Source organism: Maylandia zebra, linkage group LG10, assembly GCF_041146795.1.
Source record: "Maylandia zebra isolate NMK-2024a linkage group LG10, Mzebra_GT3a, whole genome shotgun sequence".
NCBI classification, from domain to species: Eukaryota; Metazoa; Chordata; class Actinopteri; order Cichliformes; family Cichlidae; genus Maylandia; species Maylandia zebra.
Window position 1 is genome coordinate 17,655,233 of NC_135176.1, and position 19,753 is coordinate 17,674,985.

Consider the following 19,753-nt stretch of genomic DNA (forward strand, 5'->3'; position numbering starts at 1 on the left):
CGGTCTTTGTCAGCAGTTTTATTGTTATTAAAAAAAAAAAAGAATATATATTGACAGTGAAAAATACAACTTTTAGATAAAAAAAAAAAAAAAATACATCGTCCGAGTGTCATTATTGTGCCTTCTTCACACTGTGTGCAACTTTGTCAATGAGTTTCTGGATCTCTCTCTGTCGTGTTGTTGCTCGGCTGATACACTCCTGCAGCCTCTCTCCTGACAGTGATGTCCCACCTGAGCAACAAGTAGCAATGTATAGAACAGTATTTCCCAGTTAAGTTAAAAATGTCTTTTTGGCATTTTTGAGTTGTTGTTGTTGTTGTTTTTTTAATTTCTGTTGACTGAACCTGAGTGTTCATTTTGAAGCCGTCAGTTTATGTTGGTGTTACTATTACATAATTCATACAACAGGGGTATTTTGAGGATGGTTTTTTCGTGTTAATACTAAATCATCGTGCCAGGAAGGACATTGGCATTAAATCTGGCAAATCAGCTACACGCTTTGGCACTTCCAGTAAGGGATAAGCCCAAAATATCTTCAACCCAATTAGATTCATGCTACATACCATGCAGTCTCAGAAAGGCAAATCCCTTCAAACTTATTTCTCACCTGGTTTGTGCACAGAGCAGAGCCGGTCATCCTCATCAGTCACCACCGTCAGGTTTGCTGTTGACAGAGTCTCCTCCTCAGCTGTGGGGTCCGCAATCAGTATGGAACTGCAACAAGATTAGGCCAGGATTAGAAAAAGAAGCACATGTCACTTAAAAATAGAAATTATAAATTTGTTTTTTGGGTTTTTTCTTTTTTTATAATGGCTAGACAAACTTACTCATCAAAGATGCAAAAAGAAGCGCTGACCAGATGTTTGTGAATCTGAAGCTCACGTCTCTTTTCTAAATTCACCTCTGGTGCAGAGGTCTCCTTGTTGATGGTGACTTCTGGGAGTCGTGCTGTGAGGAGCCAGGATACTGTTAAGTTCATGTACTGCTTAAAGAAAAACTACTGATTTGTTTCAACTACTGATTATTACCAGTTACGACACATGGACTTATTTTAATTTTTTTTTTTTATTTACATTACAGTAGAAATTTACATACTGTTCTTTAGAGCAGCCAGCAGAGCGATAACACAAGCATCCAATATGTTCCCATCATAGTCGAGACACATGAGGTCACAGTACAGCACCCAGCAGAGCTGCAACAAGAGTCCGCAGTTTTAGTACCCATGGCTGGATAATTAAAGGTCAAATTGTGTGTCAGTGTAGCTCCGCGACTCTTGGGTTTACCTTTCCTCTGTCGATGCACAGATCCTCTGTTTTTATCACTTCAGAGCTTCAAAAAGCCACATAAAAACTCAGTTAAACCAGCACCAGGCTTAAAAACTGTCACTCATTTAAAATAAAAACTAAAAAAGCTAACATATATTGAAGTCGCGCACCTTTCAATGACATCAGCGATAAACTGGCTGGCAGCCTGGGCCTGCTCTCCCGGTGGTCCCGGACGAAAGCGAGAGGAACACAGGGGTGGCAGGTCCACGTTGGGCACTGACAGAGATGACATCAATGTTTGAATGATGTGATATCAGATAATTAACAAAGAAAGAATGGGAGAAAACGAAGACTTCTTACTACACCTACCAATGTAGCCTTTACCAGGTGCCTCCACTGTAGGGTTTGTTAGCTCCTGCAGGAGGAGGAGATATAGGTGAGTACTCATCAACCTGGTCCACACTCACGAAATAAAACAACAAAAAGGAAAAGCAAATGTGTTTACCGCTTTAATTCCACATATGATTGTGGTGTTTCCAAGCTTCACCAGGGCTGAGCCATCTGCTGTGGAAATTGACCCTAAACATGGAAATAAAAGTTAAAAATCCTATGTAGGTTACAGAAACTTCTCTCTCGCACACACACTGTGGGGAAGTCTCACCTATGTTCAGTGTTGTGGTTCTGAATTCGGTCAGCTCTCGTCCATCAGGCCGACAGTTTTCTTTCTGAAGAGAAACAAATAACAGTTCATATCTATCCAGAGAGCAACACTTGTCTGTCAAGTGTTGGATAAACTTGTTTTCAACACTGACCAGAAAGCTCCGGTGGTACTCCAGAGGCTCAGCAGTCCTGCAAGTTAAAAGGGAACGTGGTAAAGAAAGCCGTAGCACAGACACATCAGAAGCTCCGTCAGAAACAGCACAGCGAAGAGAGTGACCGAGTACTCTTGCTATACACGTCAATGACAAATATCTGAGCCAGTCATAAACTACAGCTGTGACACAAGAATGAATAAAGTGCGCTGTATGTCACGTGCATGATGTCCGGAATTTTCGTTTTATTTTGTGTAATAAATAATTTAATTTATTATAACACCAAATATGCATTTGCTCCGCTGGTAAGTACAGGAAAAAATAAACAGAGCAAACTAAAAGTGATATTTTCACTAACATAGAACGGAGAGCTTGTATATTCTTACTTGAAGCCAGCCGCCATGATGTTTTGATTAACCACGTGGGTTCGCGCTATGACCTACGGTAGCCGGGTAGGAAGAAGCGCATAACCAAAGTTTAACCAAACGCGTTTCTAACCAAATCATAGCATTATACTGTCCATAGTCGTCTCTGATCAAATCTATCTGCAAGTAAATAAACTCCAGCCATTTATTGAGTTGCTTTTTATATTTTTGTTGAACTTGTAGGACATTTTCAGGAAACATTTCCGATAGGTTTTACAAAATCATTTTTGTCCAAAATATGACCTTTAGGGAATTGGGGGACTGTTTGCTGGGATGCAGGTTGTTGTTTTCCATAAATCCATCCATCCATCCATTCGCTTCCGCTTCTCCTTTTCAGGGTCGCGGGGGGCGCTGGAGCCTATCCCACCTGTCATAGGGCGAGAGGCAGGGTACACCCTGGACAGGTCGCCAGTCTGTCGCAGGGCTAACACACAGGGACAGACAACCATTCACACTCACATTAACTCGCACATTCACACCTAGTGGCAATTTGGATTATCCAATTAACCTATCCCCACAAGCTGCATGTCTTTGGACGGTGGGAGGAAGCCGGAGTACCCGGAGAGAACCCACGCAAACACGGGGAGAACATGCAAACTCCTTTTCACCCATTCACACACACACATTCACACACACATTCACACACACATTCACACACACAGGTGATGGCAAGCTACATTGTAGCCACAGCTGCCCTGGGCGCACTGACAGAGGCGAGGCTGCCGGACACTGGCGCCACCGGGCCCTCTGACCACCACCAGTAGGCAACGGGTGAAGTGTCTTGCCCAAGGACACAATGACCGAGACTGTCCAAGCTGGGGCTCGAACCGGCAACCTTCCGATTACAAGGCGAACTCCCAACTCTTGAGCCACGATCGCCCTGTTTTCCATAAATGTTACAACAAAATGTTGCGGACTAGAAGAAAAGTCTTTATTGCTTTGACAAATAATCATATTCTTCCTAGCATTATACCTCCCTTTTCTCTTTGTGTACCGTACATGTTAAAGAGAGTCCTTGCCACCATTTCCACCCCTGTCCGCTATGAGGCAGTGTGCCCCAGCGCCGAGCGGTACTGTGCCGCTCGTTGTTCTCCTCCTCCAATATGATGATGTGGGAGAAAAACAGTCACTACTTCCGTATCGTCGTTGTGTTCAGTTGTGATTGGAAGTGGAGTTAGGTGAAGTGTCCTCACAGCAATGGAAACATAAGGACTCATTTTTAACATTTTAACCTTCTGAATAATATCGTAAGCCCGTAATTTGGTACATATATTTGGACACACCAGGAAGTTAGAGCACAGGCTGTGTGTCAAAAAGCAAAAGAAAGGAGAAAGCCAGCTAGTTTCTGAGCTAGCCCCTGCAGGTGGTCTGTCTGTCAGTGGGTGTAGGGTAGGTAACCTGATGGAAAATGGATTTCCTCTGTGAAATAGTTCAAGCCCTCGTCGCACTGGCAGCTGTAGTTTTCGTCGTGGTGAGTAATCAGTGCTTTGGATGAGAGATGCTGTAGCTAAGTTGTTTTGGGAGAAGTTGCCCAAATACAGTTACAGTGATAGCGTGGGTATCTTTTCTTTTGTACTTTTTCCAAGTTATCCTTGAGCATTGTGTTTGACTCGGGCCATTGTAGACTTTTACAGGCCTGTTCATGTACCTCAGTTTTATGATACTTCCTTTTCATTCTGTTCTAAAGCAACAGAGGGGTCAAGTGTCATGCAGAAAAAATATCTGAGCATGAAACGGACATTTAATTCAGAAAAACTAGACATTGGCTGATACCGGATCTTTTGGTTGTAAATAAGTCATGTATTGATTGGTATTTATTCAGAGCTTTAGTCCTATTGACTATAGAAAGCATATATAAAACCACCAATTGCTTCTCTAGCACAGAGAAGCAAGCTGATGATGACAGACACAGTTGATCTCTTTCCTCCTTGGCATTGTGTTACTCCACCCCTGGGATGGGGTAACACAGACCGAAAACGTCCTTCTTTTTTTTTTTTATAGAGGTGCTCAAACTTGCTAATCATTAGTTAATAGCAGGCACCTGACTGCTAATTACTCTCTGCATTCCTATGTCATATTTTGTCGTTCATCTGAGGTTGTATTTACTCAATTTTAAGATCTGCTAAGGACGAGATTATTTTTTTATTATATCCTAAAATGTAAAACTTTAGAAACTGGTCTATATCTAAAAGCATGCGAGCAAATATGTACCATATGTTATCATGAGTCTAGAAAGTCTTATAAGGTCTTCTCTCTAAAACCAACATGGGAGCGAAGCGTAGGTTTTCAGTCTTGGATCTAAACAAACCACAAGACTTATGTGGTTTGGAGATGTTTGGCCAAAATGCATCACAAGAAAGATTCAATTGTAAATCAAATGCAATTCTCATATTTCTCACTTTTCAGTTGCTCGTAATAGCACACTTAACCGCAGGGATGGTGGACCTGACACGCCATGAGAAGGAGAAATACTTTCTCACCGCCACCGGAGAGAAGCGGCTCTTCCCCAGTCTGCATGATCCCCATTCCAGGGAGCTCTCTGTGGTGGTCCCGGCCTACAACGAGGAGCTCCGATGTGAGTAAAGTCTGCTTTTCTGCTCAGTCAGTCATTATGAATGCCCACATTAGACACACACTGTAAATAGTCACAGTTTTCACTTAGGCGTTAGTAGTGCAATCCATCCAGGTTGGTGCAGTCAGTCGTCATGTCACTGTGCACCTGCAGTAGGTTGTACTTGCTATTATATGTGTGTTACTGTGTGTCCCTTCAGTACCTGTGATGATGGATGAAGCTATGGAGTACTTGGAAAACAGGCAGGTAAGTGCAGAGCCTGAATTAAAGCTTAATTATATTTACAGTAAAAAGCAGCACATTTAAAAGCATATACAACGACATGTATCACCAGATATCCAATTACCACATTTAACAGTAACGGTAATTACATTTGGGATATTTATTTATAATCAAAATCTGACACACAAAGAGCAAACAAAAAAAGGCTGTTATCAGGACTGTGTTTTTATTAAGAACATTTATTAATAAATAAATGTACATACTTTAAGGCTAAACTATGTATAAACAGATGGTTTAAAAATTTTAATGACAGGAAAGCCCTTAAATTAGTTGTGTCTTATCAGAGATACAATTCAAGTTTGTTTTTTGTTTAGTTTTTTTATATTTTGTTTACATTTTTTGGTCACTGGTTCCTTTTTTTCCGCAACCTTGTGTATTTAGGTTTCTTGAATAACTGATGTTAGTGCCTTTTTGTCTGCACTGATGATGGATAACGTTCATTATTTTAAAAAAAACAAAAACATATATTGCTGGATATGTTATTCTCAGACTTACCAGTAGGTGGCAACAATGATCTGGGTAAAGTGGCTGTTGTGAAACAAGTCTCTCCTGTTTTTGTTTTTTTGTCTGTTTTTGTTTCTGACTGCAGAAACAAAACCCCTCTTTTACCTATGAGGTCATCGTGGTGGATGATGGCAGCAAAGACAAAACCACAGAGGTAATAATTTTAAATCTTTTTTGGGGCAAATTTAACCAGGCCTTCTATTTTAGCACAACTCCGTTTTGCTCAGCTAAACATTTTCAGCCAGTATAGATCGGTTTCATGAGTGGACACTGTTGTGTTGTCCTGGCAGGTTGCTTTGCGGTACACTACGAAGTACAGTGCTGATAAAGTGCGCGTCCTGACGCTGGTGAAGAACAGAGGGAAAGGAGGAGCTGTGCGGATGGTGAGATTGTAGATGTGAGATTACAGTGTGTGTCCAAATGGGAACCCTGACGCAGCAGTTTGGAGCTGACTTTGGTTTTTTTGTTTTGTTTTTATCTCTTTTAAAGGGAACTCTGAGCTCCAGAGGGAAAGTCATTCTGATGGCAGATGCTGATGGAGCCACAAAGTTTTCTGACATTGAGAAAGTGGAGGCTGGACTCAATGACCTCAACCCCAAACCGGTGTGATGGTGTTCTGTTCTGTTTTAAATTCAGTCTCACTTATTCGATATGTAAGTGTGTAAAAGTGGTTAAAATGTGGCCAAGCCTAACGCCTCATGTGCTGCTCTCACATCTAGGAGAACATGGCAATTTCATGTGGATCCAGAGCTCACCTAGAGAAAGACTCTGTAGCTCAGGTAACAGGGTTTTATTTTATTCTGCTTAAAAAAAAAAATGTGTTCGAAAACAAATTTCAGAGCAGTAAATAACCACACTTTGGTGTCTTTGCAGCGGTCTTTGTTTCGGACGTTCCTTATGTATGGCTTCCACTTCCTGGTGTGGTTCTTTTGCGTGAAGGGGATCAAGGACACTCAGTGTGGCTTCAAGCTTTTCACACGTGAGGCTGCACTCAAGACCTTCTCCTCTCTCCATGTAGAGCGATGGTAAGGAAACAGCCTCCACTGTTGGCACATGATGATGTCTTAGCTTAAAGTATTAGCTCTAATGTGCATTCACCTCGACTATATTAAAAGCAGAAATTTACAAATCTTAACCAATGTGTCATATGTTTAGCAAAGGGATTCCTGGAAAATTTTGTCTAAAGGCCATTACACACTGAGCGCATTGTGAAAAAGTCAAATTAAGTTTTGAGGCCACATCTGAGAAGGCAGAGAAATAATTTCAGAGAGCCGGACCCGGAGCGACATCTAGCTGTGTGTCTGAGCTAAAATAGTGTTACTTCACTTGTTCCACATCGTTGTTTATTCAGTAAAGTGCGCTTTTTGAGCTGCGAGCGTGCTTGTTGCCAAACGCAGTGGTGTGATTGTTCAGGTCCTTTTATTCAGAAATTCAAAGAAATTGAACTTCAGCCGCAAAGAGAGAAAAAAATAATAATAAAAATATATATATATATATATATATATATATATATATATATATATATATATATATATATGAATAAATAAAAAATAAAGCCATTTTATGAAAGCAGTAGAAGTCAGGGCTATGTTTAATTGTGCAAAGTGCACAATGACCACTGCAAAAAGGGACTCGGGGGCTGGAACTGAACAGCTGCATAGCCTTAAGAAAACCACTTATCAGTGAGGCTAATCTGAGAAAATGGCTTTAATTTGCTATGGAGCATAAAGATTGGACTCTGGAGCAATGGAAAAAGGTCATGTGGACATGTGGATGAGTCGTCTCAACCTGATGACTACATCAGGTTGAGAGGAGAGGCAGATGGAGTGATGCCTACCGTACAAGATTATTGTTATGTCTGCAATTGCTTCAGTTGGTCGGGTCTAAACCCAGAAAGTTACATCAATTAAATCAACACACAGTATTCCAAGATGACAGTGCCGGGATTCATGAGTCAAAGAGTGGTTGAGGGAGCAGGATTGGTCACCTCAGAGTCCAGACCTTAACCTCGCTGAGATTCTTTGGAATGTGCTGGAGAAGACTTTACACAGAGCTTTGACGTTCACATGAGCAGTACAAGGTCTCGGTGGAGCTGTGGACATTATATGTGCAAAATCCATGCCTCAGGGAATTACAGTTGGTGTACTCTTAGTGTCATCTCAACCCCAGATGAACTGTAGGATGGCAAATCTATGTCATGAGGAATTTTCAGGGCTGAGACCCACATTTATGTCATGTTACAAATTGCAACCAGATAAACTTTACACACGCTTAAAGTGAATTAGGACTTTAAGCAGTCTGAGTCCACAATTCTCAGGCATAAAATGGTGTGGCGCCGCTGACTCGGGGACATGGATGAGCTGCTGCCCCAAGTGAAGGAGTTTAAGTATCCTGTGTTTTTTGTTCACGGGTGGGGGAAGAGTGGATTGGGATATTCACAGATGGATCTGCAGTGGTGAGTGCAGAGCACTGAGTGTGAAAGTGAAATTGTTGATTTACTGGTCAATCCACGTTTCTACCCTCACCCAGAGCCATGAGCTGTGGGTAGAGACCAAAAAGAAGGAGAGTGCAGATACAAGTGAAAGAAATGAGCTTGCTGGGCTCTCCATTAGAAATTTAAAATAGATTCTGAATATATCTGCTTCTCCTTCAAATCAAAAACAGACAGTTAAGGTGGTTCAGACATCTTGCTAAGAGCCCTCCTGAGTGGCCGTTAGGTGAGCAGCAAACTGTCCACGATACAAGGTAACAGAAACAAACACTAGTCACAAGGATGTTTCATCTGTTTTCTGATAATTAACTGGTGAAAACTCCAAGAAGTGAATTTTTGGTGAAATTTAAACAGTCTTAATTAATACTAAATAACTAAGAAGTCCTGAGGATTTATACCTAGCACAGGTGATGGAGTTACAGTGAGGTTTTAGGTTTTAACCTGCAGTAAAACAGGAACTTTAAATCCACTTTCTTCTCACAGGGCTTTTGATGTGGAGCTCCTGTATATCGCCCAGTGTTTTAAAATCCCCATAGCTGAGGTGGCAGTCAACTGGACTGAAATAGAAGGTACGACTTTTTTTTCTCTCTCTATGAAATATGTCTCTTCCCACCATGCCACCTATCTGGAGGGCTATAAATATCTCTGTAGGGTGTGTTTGGAAGTCTGTTTGTGGTTGATTGCATTTATTTTTAGACCTTTTGTAATAATTGAAAATTGTAGGCATTTGTAGAAGTTGATCTACACAGGCATATTTCCAGTATTTGTCTTATGAAAGCACGACTTGAAGCTGAAGCGCCTCTGGGTTTGTTCTAACAGGGTCCAAGCTGGTACCATTTTGGAGCTGGCTGCAGATGGGACGAGACCTGGTTTTCATTCGCCTGCGCTACATCACCGGAGCCTGGAAACTGCAGTCGTCGCATAAGACTGATTAGCCAATCAGACGAGCCCTTGTATCATAGAGACGGCCTATGATACGGCCACCGAGCCTTTGGGTGGTTTGGGGGGGGAAGCGTTACAGCTGTGTCCATCATTCACTGTAATCAGAAGCAAAGCACGGTGTATCAATACTTCTCCTTTCCAGGCATCACTGGATGTGAAGTAATGACACAGTTGTGGTTTCCTCCTGGATCCTGCCTTTATTTTTATTTGATTACTGTTTGTTATGGCTTATGTTAAAAAAAAAAAAAAATCTGTTGCCATGGGTTACAGAACATCTCTGTGGCTTGTCCTTGAACTAAGTTACATCATGTTGTGCCCAGTCAGCCGCGAGAAGGACTTTTAGTGGTGTTATGTGGAGGACTAATTTTATTTTGTAGGGTTGATGGGCTTAATGACATGAACAAGAATAATAAAAAAGTCAGTGATTTATGACTCGATAATTGTTAGTAACCAAAGCTGCAACAATAGGTTGAGCTACAGAAATGTAACTGACAACTGTTGTTAATTCAAAAAAATATGAGCATTTGATTGATTTTGAGTTGTCAGAATTTGCTGATTTTCTTTGTTTTTTGTTTTTTTTTCCCAATTTGCACTGCTGTCAAATAGAATCAACGAATGACTGATGGTATGAAAACAACAACATGCTTTACAGTATGTAATCAGATTGGTGAATGGGAGGAAAAACATCCATTAATCCAATCCTTTAACTGCTTTTCTCACCTTAGTTGCAGTTGGGCTGAAGCCTATTCCAGCTGATACCGAGTGACAGGCAGGATTTATCCTGAGCAGAAAGAGAAAGAAATTGATAGAAATGTGCAGTAAACAAACTTATTTTACACGGTCGGCCACATACAGCCCACTTTGATCTTTGGCCGTAGCAACGAAACTGCCCTTTCTGTCAGTGTAAAGATGTTTAACTACACAGTTAGCCCCATTTAGTATAAAAAGAAGTCTAATTGCAATGGTCCAGCTCTTTATCAGCAGGAAATGCTATGAAACCTATGAATTCAAATCCAAAATCAATGCCCTCCTTCACATTTTATATTTCCCAAATTCGAGCAGTGGCCCAAATTGAGTTCTTAGCCAGACCGATTCTGGCCCCCAGACCTCGTGTTTGACACCTCTGACGTAGAGATTAAAGAACCATAAGTGATGACATGGTTTCATACAATACATACAAACACAGCAGAGTAGTTTAAGTTTCTAACAATGCTTACTGCAGCTACAGTGTTTGGTAAAGACATGACATGTCTTTGTTAATACTGAAGCTAAAGGAGTTTCTTGTTGTAGGGCCGAGGATCTTTAATGGGTCTTAAAACTTGACTAATTGTGACTGATGTTCCCAAACATGCAGTGAGGCACCTTTCAGGCTTCTTACACAGAGTACCAGGGTCAGGAAAGTACCTTTGAAATATTATTACTAGATGTCTGCAGGCTCTAACTCCACTAAACGTTTAATTTGGTATAAATCATGTTTAACTGATTAAGTTATCTGGGGTCAGCTCTAGGAAATGTTCAGCACAGTAGGCAGTGTGATCTGGCCTTTCCTCAACATGAAAGAAAGTAGGAAACCCTGGACTGCGGTATTTATCTCAATATTCATCCTTTTGTTTGTCTCCCAGGCCCAGTGTGGACATCTTGGAAGGAGTCCAGCAAGCGTTTTTGTGGTCTGAGTAAATGAACTTTAATAGTGCTGTTTTCTTATGCAAGCCTGAGGTCTGTGCTTTGCGCTCATGCAGATGTCTCTGAGGGCCTCCCGGAGCCCCAGGGAGCGCATCCTGTTTGTGCCCCGCTCGTCTGGCTGTGTCTGCCCTACCAGACACAGAAGTGGGGAATCGCAAGCTGCACATTTCTAGTTTCCTGCCTCCAGATTTGGCACTGCAGAAAATTAGGGTGCCCTATTTAAAGATTTACAAAAGCATTCGATTGGCACCAATTAGCTCCATGATATGAAATGAAATTTAATTTCAAGAAACCAAATGTAATGCTCCACAAAATAGGCCCTGTGTTTCTAATGGGCGATTAAAACCCTTCCAGGCTGTTGTGCTCGCATCTAAAACGGTGATCAAACAGGTTGCACAGCCCACTGCTCTCGGTCCTGCTCTGAAACCTTCCCGCGGCTTCTTTGGCGGTCCCCGAACCAAACCTTGGACTCTTAGTCCCCCACCTTTTTAGGCGCACACCGGCCAATTGAATTTAGTGGTGTGTCCTGATGGTTTACCTGGTGGTTAAGATGAAAAAAAATGTTTTTTTATGAGATATTCAAAGTAGTTTCACTTCGCGTTGGGAGTGTTGTTACATCCCGCAGCAGTTGCTGTAAACTCTGAAAATGTCAAACTTGTAGACTCACTGTCGCCAGCCGGGCTTGCGTCATTAACTGGACCAGTCACGGCACTCCCAATAAAGGATCGTATCCATCCGCAATGAGAAAGACCTCAGCGCTCCCAACAATGGATAAAAAAACAAACCTGGATTTTTAAGACGAGGAAAAACTATATATATAAATAAAGATGATTTCACCGCATGTGTGGAATCATGCATAAAGACTGAGTACTAAACGGGAAGATGTTTTACTTGATCTTTTCTTTTTTAAGCCTACAGGTGCAGCATGTGCGTGCACGTGCGCGCGGCCACAGGCAAGTAACAGTGTGAGGTGGTTGGATATGATAGCAGATTTGATCCTCCCCGAGCTGGACTTTATATATAACTTAAGAGTTAATATATAGAAGCAGATTTAGTCTTATACTCGGTACATTGCACCAATAGCCTGGCCTGCGCCCAACAGGTGCTCGTTGCTGTAAAGGAAGAAGATGACAGCAAACAGACCCTCACAGGCAGAGAGATGGGTGTAACAAAAACTCGCTGATAAACACTTTAAGTACAATAATTATTAGAGTTTTATCAGGTAAAGTCAGTGAAATCTTCAGCAATACTAGAACAGGTGTGATTTGGGGATTTTTATTTCTCTATTTTTCTTTTCCTTTATATCGTGGTTAGGTGATTGGGAGCTCAGGTGCTCGAACACAAACGCTCGTGCGTGCTGCCGCGAGCGCTAAATCTGAAATCCTGAGAAAGTTCCAGGAGAGGGGGGGGGGGGGGGGGGGGGGGGGAGGCGGAGGGATCTAGCATGCAGGCGCTGCGGTTCCAGCCAGGCTGACGCCGCCGAGGCTGTGTGGCGCTCGGCTGGGGCTGCTGGAGGAGTGGAGCCTCCGAGCTTCACAAACCTGCGTCAAAGCGACCGCAACGAACAACGCCGGAAATAACTAAGACTGAGCCTTCATAATAAACGCGGAAGTTCACACTATGTGCGATGTCCTCTACAAGATTATAAAAGCAAACAAAACATTTTTTTAATGTTTTTTATTTATTTATTTTCATGTAGACTTACTTTACAACCTCCTTTCTAACACTTACCTGTAGAAATTACTGATAATAATTTCACTTAGAAGATTTAAATAAAAAATAATGATGTTATTTTATTAAAGTTAATGACTTGTAATGCCAAGTGTTTGTTTTTTTCACTCACCTTTTCCACTTTCTTGGTGCTTACCGCACCACTCTGCATTTAATCATTAGTTATTAATTATGTCTGTCTCTCTTCCACAGCGGACAAAAGTAGTTTTGTACTTCACTTTTAAAAGTAGAATTTTCAAATATTGATTGAAGATAGACAAAAATGTATAAACATATAGAAACTTTTTCTCTCATTTTTTTAAATCTGGCTTTTGTCAAATGGAGCCTTTGGCTATATTCGTTTATAAACTGGCATCTACAAATTGAGTTGGCGATGCTTTTATTTAGAAATCACCAGCAGGGCGCAAAGTGTTATTGAGGCGAAGTTGACCCTTCTACACATGCTCACAGACTCAATCGCACACACATACAAACAGGCACACACCTTCGCAGCCTCAGTGTGCTGGCCTGACTTACTACAAACAGGAAAGCCTCGCACACTCACACGGCTGTCTGCACTGCACTTGTTACAGAGGTGAGAAATTAAACTAACTGGCTCGTTTTTCCTTTAAATATTTTAAATGTATATTTGTTTTTTATGTCACGCGAATTTGAATTCCTGTTAAGAGAGAAATAGTATCAAAATTAAATGTTACCCTCTTGCACTGTCGGTAAACTTTAAGGGGGGTTTCATTTGTTCAGAGTTGTCATCTACATGCTGAGTTCAGTATAAAGTTGCAAAGCTGAGCTGAATTAAGTATTCAAGATGTATTTAAAAATAATAACTGCAGTTTTCTTTGCTCCTACACGTGTTTTCTCTGTAGTAGCATGCCTTCATCACACAAGAATGAGCCGAGCGACTTCAATGTCATTGCTCCTAATCGCATATTTGCAGTGAAGGTGTGGAGGTTAGGTCCGAGCCTGGATTTTGTAGCTGCAGAATGACTCGCAGTTGAGTTGTAGTAAAAAGGAAGCTGGCGTGTTTACTTTTTTGGGAAGGGGTGTCCTGGTGATAAAGCATTAGGTAATTAGCCTATCTGAGCCTGCAGACTGAGTGACGCCAGGCTTCATAAAAGCAGCAGCAGCGGTGGACTGATGCCGCATTGAGCCCTGTGCGCTTTTTGCTGTCATTGTAAACCCCAGCTGTCTGTGTGTCTGTCTGCGGGAAACCGGCGCTGGCCATGAGCACATGAGGGCAAAAAGAGTGAACATACAGATCCGCATAACTCATCACCTGTGTTTAGTTTGACAAAAAAAAGAACAGAAATTCGGAAGAAAGTCTAAAGTGGTTCTGTTTCTTTTACAGGAAAGCTGAGCTTCCAGTTCACTTTTATAAACTCTGTCTGCCAATAGATTCATATTTTTTCCCCTTTCGGCATCAGATGCGCACAAACATGTGGAAAAGTGTTCTGACATGCAAGGACGATGTGCAAAGAGCTGATAGTACAAGATGTAAAACTATGCGTTTTACCCAAAAGGTTGGGCATGATGCTGCAGAAAGACTCACAAACAGGAGACTAATAAAATTACGTGTTTATTTTTATGAATATCTAGGAATTTCTTTGAGTAGAAAGATGCTGCCGAACCCACGAACCCTACCTAAATAATAGAACTTTAATCTGATACTTTTTTTGTCTGCACCTTATTCTTGGCATTCATATAATAATATATACTGTTCAGTAGATTTAGATGGACAGAGAGGCTAACAGAGGGAGAGAGCTCTCTGTCTGTCGCCCTCCCTCTCCCCCTCCTGCCCTGTGATGTGTTCTGGCCAGACAGTATGGCTCCTGGGCGTCAGTGGCATGATCATAGAAACAGAGGCCAGAAAGGACATTCCTCATTGTTGGTGAATCTAGAAATGAGCTTGGCCATCTTGGCCTGCGCTTTCTGCAGCAGTTTTGTGAAGTGTTTCATTTTCTCCATAGAGAATAATAACACTGCTGTTCAGCATGTGGGGAGATCACTTTCATGCGGGCGTGCTTTCTGTAACAGCGCCCTGCTGATACGGCCGTCCTTATCATGGAAATCCACCTTCGATGCCCACTTCATTAAATATGAGTAGTTTTTGGTTATGAGGTGTTTTCTCTGGCTGTTCTCATCTCATCACCAGCTTATCACCTTAGTGACTCTGTCTTAATTCTGCTTTTCCAATAAAACCCGAGGTCTCTTTTCTTTTTTTTTTTTCTTCCTAACCTCCAAACTTTTTTTCTTTTCTTTTTCTTTTTTGGCTGAATTATCTGTTAATACAATCTCTTGCTTCTCCTGCCAGATGATTGAAACTTGACCTGGATTTCTGGCTGTGTAAAGAATAACCTTCCCCGCTGGAGGCTTCGACTCCAGAGCTGCCGGATCCCAACACAGAGAGGGGATTTAGGGGGTTTGCGCTGCACTGGCAGGAGTCCAGCACCTCTACTAGAGCTGCTCGGAAGTAACAGTGGAATACAGAAAAGAAAAAACGGCGCCTGTTTACACAGACTCATCACGCCACGTCTTTCATCCTCACCTCTTCTGTTTCCTCTTCTGGCTGCTCATTATTTGCATCTTCACTGTTATCCACAAGGGAACTTTTATCCCTTTAACAGGACCCATCAGCTCGTCTTGCCACCCATTTATCCATCTCATAATGAACTCCTCTACCTCCATTACATCCTTATTCTCCTTCACCAGCCCGGCAGTGAAGCGCCTGCTCGGCTGGAAACAAGGGGACGAGGAGGAGAAGTGGGCGGAAAAGGCTGTAGACTCTCTAGTGAAGAAACTGAAAAAGAAAAAGGGGGCAATGGAAGAGCTGGAGAGAGCGCTCAGCTGCCCCGGGCAGCCTAGTGAGTATCACAGTGTCCAATATAGAAGTTTAGTCTAGCGGTTCTAATTGTAGAGGTCAAAATAAACATGAAGATTATTTAGACAGGATGACGTTTACAAGATGGGAAAGACAACACAAGCAGGGGGGGGGTTCTTTTACCTGTGTGGGGAATCAAAGGAAATGACTAAGGGTTTTACTTGGGCAGCACTTCATTGATGAGATCACAAGGTATAAATTTTATCAACTATAAATCAGAGTTCATACATAATATATATTATATAATAAATTATTTCCAATTATTTTACATGTGTATAGCACTTTTCAAAAAGTAGATTTACAAAGTGCTTCACAGTTCAAATAAAAGCCACATTAGTTGCAACATGCACACATACATGCAATGTTGCTTCTTTCTTTTTTTAACATGGTTAAAAATATCCAGAAGAATTTAAAAATGTAAATTAAATATACAATAAATAAAATGAAAACAGAGTTTCTCATAATGCTTTAGTATTTCAGTAAAACGGTCAGTGGTACAAAAACATTTAATGTTAATGTGCACACAGCACATTTAATTTGGTAGAGTTCTGTTTTTAAAAAGAGCTATTTCATGTGAATCCTCCAGGTAAGTGTGTGACCATTCCTCGGTCGCTGGACGGGAGGTTGCAGGTGTCCCACAGGAAGGGTCTGCCCCATGTTATCTACTGCAGGGTGTGGCGCTGGCCTGACTTGCAGTCCCACCATGAGCTGAAAGCCCTCGAGTGCTGCGAGTTCGCCTTCGGCTCCAAGCAGAAGGACATCTGCGTGAACCCCTACCACTACAGACGGGTGGAGACGCCAGGTACTATAAATTTGCTGTAAAAATATGGCCTTTATTGAATTTTAGCCTTAGAGAAAGGGCGCCTGATCAAATAGTGTTCCCAAGCCTAAAGCACTTGCCGTAATATGATCTTTTAAAGCTCCATCTGGCTCTCACCCCCACCCTTTTTTGCCCCCCTCCCCCAAGTGCTGCCACCAGTCCTTGTTCCACGCCACAGCGAGTTCAACCCTCAACATAGTTTACTGGCAAAGTTTAGGAACGCCTCCCTTCACAACGAGCCGCTGATGCCCCAGAACGCCATCTACCCAGACTCCTTCCCTGCCCTTCCCTGCTCCTCCTTCTCCTCCTCCTCCCCTCCATTGTCCCTCGCCCAGTCTCCCAGCTCGCAGAGTTACCCCAACTCCCCCAACAGCTCTGCAGAACCTGGTAGTCCATATCATATCACAGGTAAGAATCACAGTATGCAAGCTAATACCTTCACTTTGAATCTTCACACAACAGTACATAATTTATTCTCTTCTGTCATTCAAAACACGGTTTTCCAGCTGAGACTCCACCACCTCCGTACAGCATGATGGAGACAAATCCCCAAGAGGACGTGAAGCCAAGCAACTCCATGGAGACCCCTAAACTCACATTTTCTGCTCCGCACAGAGGTATCCTTTCACAACACAAAGATATACAGGTGTTAGGAACAGCAGACTCTATGTGGAAGATGGTGTTAGCCACTGTGACATCACTCACCTGTCCTGCTGTAAAACCTCAAGGTGCATGATTTGAAAGTGGATGTGATGACTGACTGAGAAAGTGAAGTTCAAATAGTATGGTAGCAACTTGTCAATCGCAATGCGCTGGTCTCCTTGTGACTATAACGAGGAACATCAATTACAAAATGACAATCGTGCTGTATTCCTCAAGACTTAAAACCAGTGATGGAGACCATGAACTCATCAGGAGAGTTTACTGAGCTCACAGTCTAAATAAGCTGAGGAATACCAGCCATCAGAAAGAATATAAGTTTAATAGACTTTGCTTTACTTTTCAGAGCTGGAAGCTGCATCCATCTTTTATATACAGTCTGTGTTAGAATACATAAAATCGATGCAAAACTTGCTTTAGTTTTATCAGGTTGGATTCATATGAATTTGCATTGGGTTTAAAATTTAAAATGGATAAATAGGATAAAATGTTTTATCCCTAACACCCACCTCTCGAGCATTTGTTGTTCCTGTTCAGATTTAAGGCCCGTTTGCTACGAGGAACCAGAGTACTGGTGCTCCATAGCTTACTATGAGCTCAACAACCGGGTGGGGGAGACTTTCCATGCCTCATCACGCAGCGTCCTGGTGGACGGCTTCACAGACCCGTCCAACAACAAGAACCGCTTCTGCCTCGGCCTACTTTCCAATGTCAACCGCAACTCAACCATCGAGCACACGCGCAGGCACATAGGCAAAGGTAGGCTGGATGGCTTTTGGGGGTGGGGGGTTTTTTGGGGGTTTTTGGGGTTTTTTGCATTTGGTGAGAGCAAGAGCTTTTAAAGGAAGGTTGTTTAAAAAGTTAATCTGCTCACTATTGGTTTCATCACTGCCTTTGGTGTGCATGTGCTAGTCTTTGTAAAACATTGTCATGCTTTAAACTCGGCTTGTCATTTTGCAATAAATCCTTTTGGCCAAATAATGTTTGATTTTTTTTTTTCCCCTCATGCTCAGTGTTTACAAAGCCTGCCTTTGTTGGATCGACATCAAGCATTTTAGTGGCTTCCAATAAACTGTGCAGTGTGAGGATGTGTGTGGTTTTAAATGACAGAGATGGGACAAAGGCTTGAGGATAGTTGGTCCCCAGTTCACAAACAGTACCAACACCACTCAGCGTTTCCTTGTTTGCGGACATAAAAGCCTCTGTGGTTTTTCTTTCAAGGGAATATGAGAAAAATCCATCAATATCAGTTAATTTTCAGTGAAGTAATGAAATATTGTGGTTAGCTCATTAATTATGTCTTTCTTGTAGCTTTTTTTATACTCTTTAGATCTGCTATGCTAAATTGTAAATATTGCATTTCCACCACATTTAAAGCACCAAACATTCAGCAACTTTAGTATTTAGTTGTTGTTGTTTTTTTTAATCATCTCCCTTTAATTCCAGGTTTGCACCTGTACTACGTGGGCGGCGAAGTGTATGCAGAGTGTCTGAGTGACAGCAGCATCTTTGTCCAGAGTCGCAACTGTAATTTCCAGCACGGCTTCCACACCACCACCGTGTGCAAGATTCCCAGTGGCTGCAGCCTCAAGATCTTTAACAACCAGCTGTTTGCTCAGCTTCTCGCCCAGTCCGTTAACCACGGCTTCGAGGTCGTCTATGAGCTCACCAAGATGTGCACCATCCGCATGAGCTTCGTAAAGGTACTGACTGAGCTTTCTTATGAAAGAGGATGCTGATTATTTGATAGCAATTTTTGCGCCCATTATGGCAATTCTCAGTTTTGTTTGTTTAGATGCATAGAAACGGAGGTCGGTACAGGTTGGAAACCGTGAAATTAACTTCTGTAGTGCATACGAATGCTTTTATTCATGCTCAGTCAAAATCAAATGAGAAGGGTTGGATATACGCTCAGTTTCTCTGGGTAACTTAAAATTCCCATGCTTAGTGCTGCCAGTCATGTCAGATCCTCCCATACACAAGGTGGGATTACTTGTTTTCTTTGCATTAAATATTTTATAGTTAACTGAAGAGCCAATATTACCAGCTGACCAGTTGTTGCAACTTTTCCTTTAGGGCTGGGGAGCTGAATACCACCGTCAAGATGTGACCAGCACCCCCTGCTGGATTGAAGTGCATCTGCATGGGCCGCTGCAGTGGCTGGATAAAGTCCTTACACAGATGGGTTCCCCACACAACCCAATTTCTTCAGTGTCGTAACATGAACACAGACACACACCTTGCGTGTGTGTGTGTGTGTGCGCGCGTGCGCGCTCTCATTCCTGACAGGTAGTCACAGATTCTGTACATTTTTCTGTCCTACATTTGACATCTCATGCAAAGTTACAAAGATGCGTTACACCTTTGTCACACGGCTAAAGCAGACGTGAAGATGAATTTTATTTAGCTGAATTTACACTAAGCGTTCCTAATTTCAGTATAACGCAGTTAGCCTCTTCCGTTTCCTCTGGGATGCTTTAACTGCACAGGAAAAGTGGGATATATTTGTAGGTACTTAAACTGTTATACGTCCAAAGTGTTATTGGCGTGGTATGTACTGTATTTGTGTCAACCAATGTTTGACTTCATGTTCTGGTTGCTTTTTACTTTTTACATTAAGTTTTTTCTGTGATTCCAGTTTTCCAAGGTTTGAATTTCTGGTGTTTTTTTGTTTTTTGTTTTTTGTTTTTT

General features: G+C 42.0%; 3 protein-coding genes across 3 annotated transcripts; 2 read left to right on the top strand and 1 right to left on the bottom strand.

Annotated features, from left to right (window-relative positions):
• Positions 1–3: 3 nt before the first annotated feature.
• Positions 4–2,543, bottom strand: exosc8 (exosome component 8). The gene is made up of 11 exons (XM_004550114.3): positions 2,464–2,543; positions 2,078–2,114; positions 1,927–1,990; positions 1,771–1,844; positions 1,635–1,680; positions 1,436–1,541; positions 1,284–1,329; positions 1,096–1,192; positions 828–948; positions 608–714; positions 4–231 (listed from the first exon to the last, which is right to left on the bottom strand). The coding sequence occupies exons 1-11, from the start codon at positions 2,478–2,480 to the stop codon at positions 113–115; spliced, it is 834 nt and encodes a 277-aa protein (XP_004550171.1). The 5' UTR covers positions 2,481–2,543; the 3' UTR covers positions 4–112.
• Positions 2,544–3,626: 1,083 nt separating this feature from the next.
• Positions 3,627–9,826, top strand: alg5 (ALG5 dolichyl-phosphate beta-glucosyltransferase). Its single transcript, XM_004550115.5, has 10 exons — positions 3,627–3,973; positions 4,909–5,077; positions 5,274–5,320; positions 5,946–6,014; positions 6,151–6,243; positions 6,350–6,463; positions 6,580–6,639; positions 6,734–6,885; positions 8,835–8,920; positions 9,171–9,826. The coding sequence occupies exons 1-10, from the start codon at positions 3,911–3,913 to the stop codon at positions 9,284–9,286; spliced, it is 969 nt and encodes a 322-aa protein (XP_004550172.3). The 5' UTR covers positions 3,627–3,910; the 3' UTR covers positions 9,287–9,826.
• A 3,311-nt stretch (positions 9,827–13,137) lies between these two features.
• Positions 13,138–19,738, top strand: smad9 (SMAD family member 9). Its single transcript, XM_004550116.3, has 8 exons — positions 13,138–13,281; positions 15,016–15,565; positions 16,169–16,384; positions 16,550–16,810; positions 16,909–17,019; positions 17,600–17,821; positions 18,509–18,765; positions 19,139–19,738. The coding sequence occupies exons 2-8, from the start codon at positions 15,370–15,372 to the stop codon at positions 19,280–19,282; spliced, it is 1,407 nt and encodes a 468-aa protein (XP_004550173.1). The 5' UTR covers positions 13,138–13,281; positions 15,016–15,369; the 3' UTR covers positions 19,283–19,738.
• The last annotated feature ends 15 nt before the right edge of the window (positions 19,739–19,753 follow it).

Bases quoted from the DNA above. Each gene is read 5' to 3' on its own strand.
- exosc8 (XM_004550114.3), bottom strand. The intron at 1,542-1,634 runs GTAGGTGTAGTA...CATCTCTGTCAG, and splicing joins ACCTGGTAAAGGCTACATTG to TGCCCAACGTGGACCTGCCA. The intron at 232-607 runs GTGAGAAATAAG...CTTGTTGCTCAG, and splicing joins CTGCTCTGTGCACAAACCAG to GTGGGACATCACTGTCAGGA.
- smad9 (XM_004550116.3), top strand. From the start codon at position 15,370: ATGAACTCCTCTACCTCCATTACATCCTTATTCTCCTTCACCAGCCCG. The intron at 15,566-16,168 runs GTGAGTATCACA...TGAATCCTCCAG, and splicing joins CAGCTGCCCCGGGCAGCCTA to GTAAGTGTGTGACCATTCCT. The intron at 18,766-19,138 runs GTACTGACTGAG...CTTTTCCTTTAG, and splicing joins TCCGCATGAGCTTCGTAAAG to GGCTGGGGAGCTGAATACCA.
- alg5 (XM_004550115.5), top strand. From the start codon at position 3,911: ATGGATTTCCTCTGTGAAATAGTTCAAGCCCTCGTCGCACTGGCAGCT. The intron at 6,464-6,579 runs GTGTGATGGTGT...TCTCACATCTAG, and splicing joins ATGACCTCAACCCCAAACCG to GAGAACATGGCAATTTCATG. The intron at 6,640-6,733 runs GTAACAGGGTTT...GTGTCTTTGCAG, and splicing joins AGAAAGACTCTGTAGCTCAG to CGGTCTTTGTTTCGGACGTT.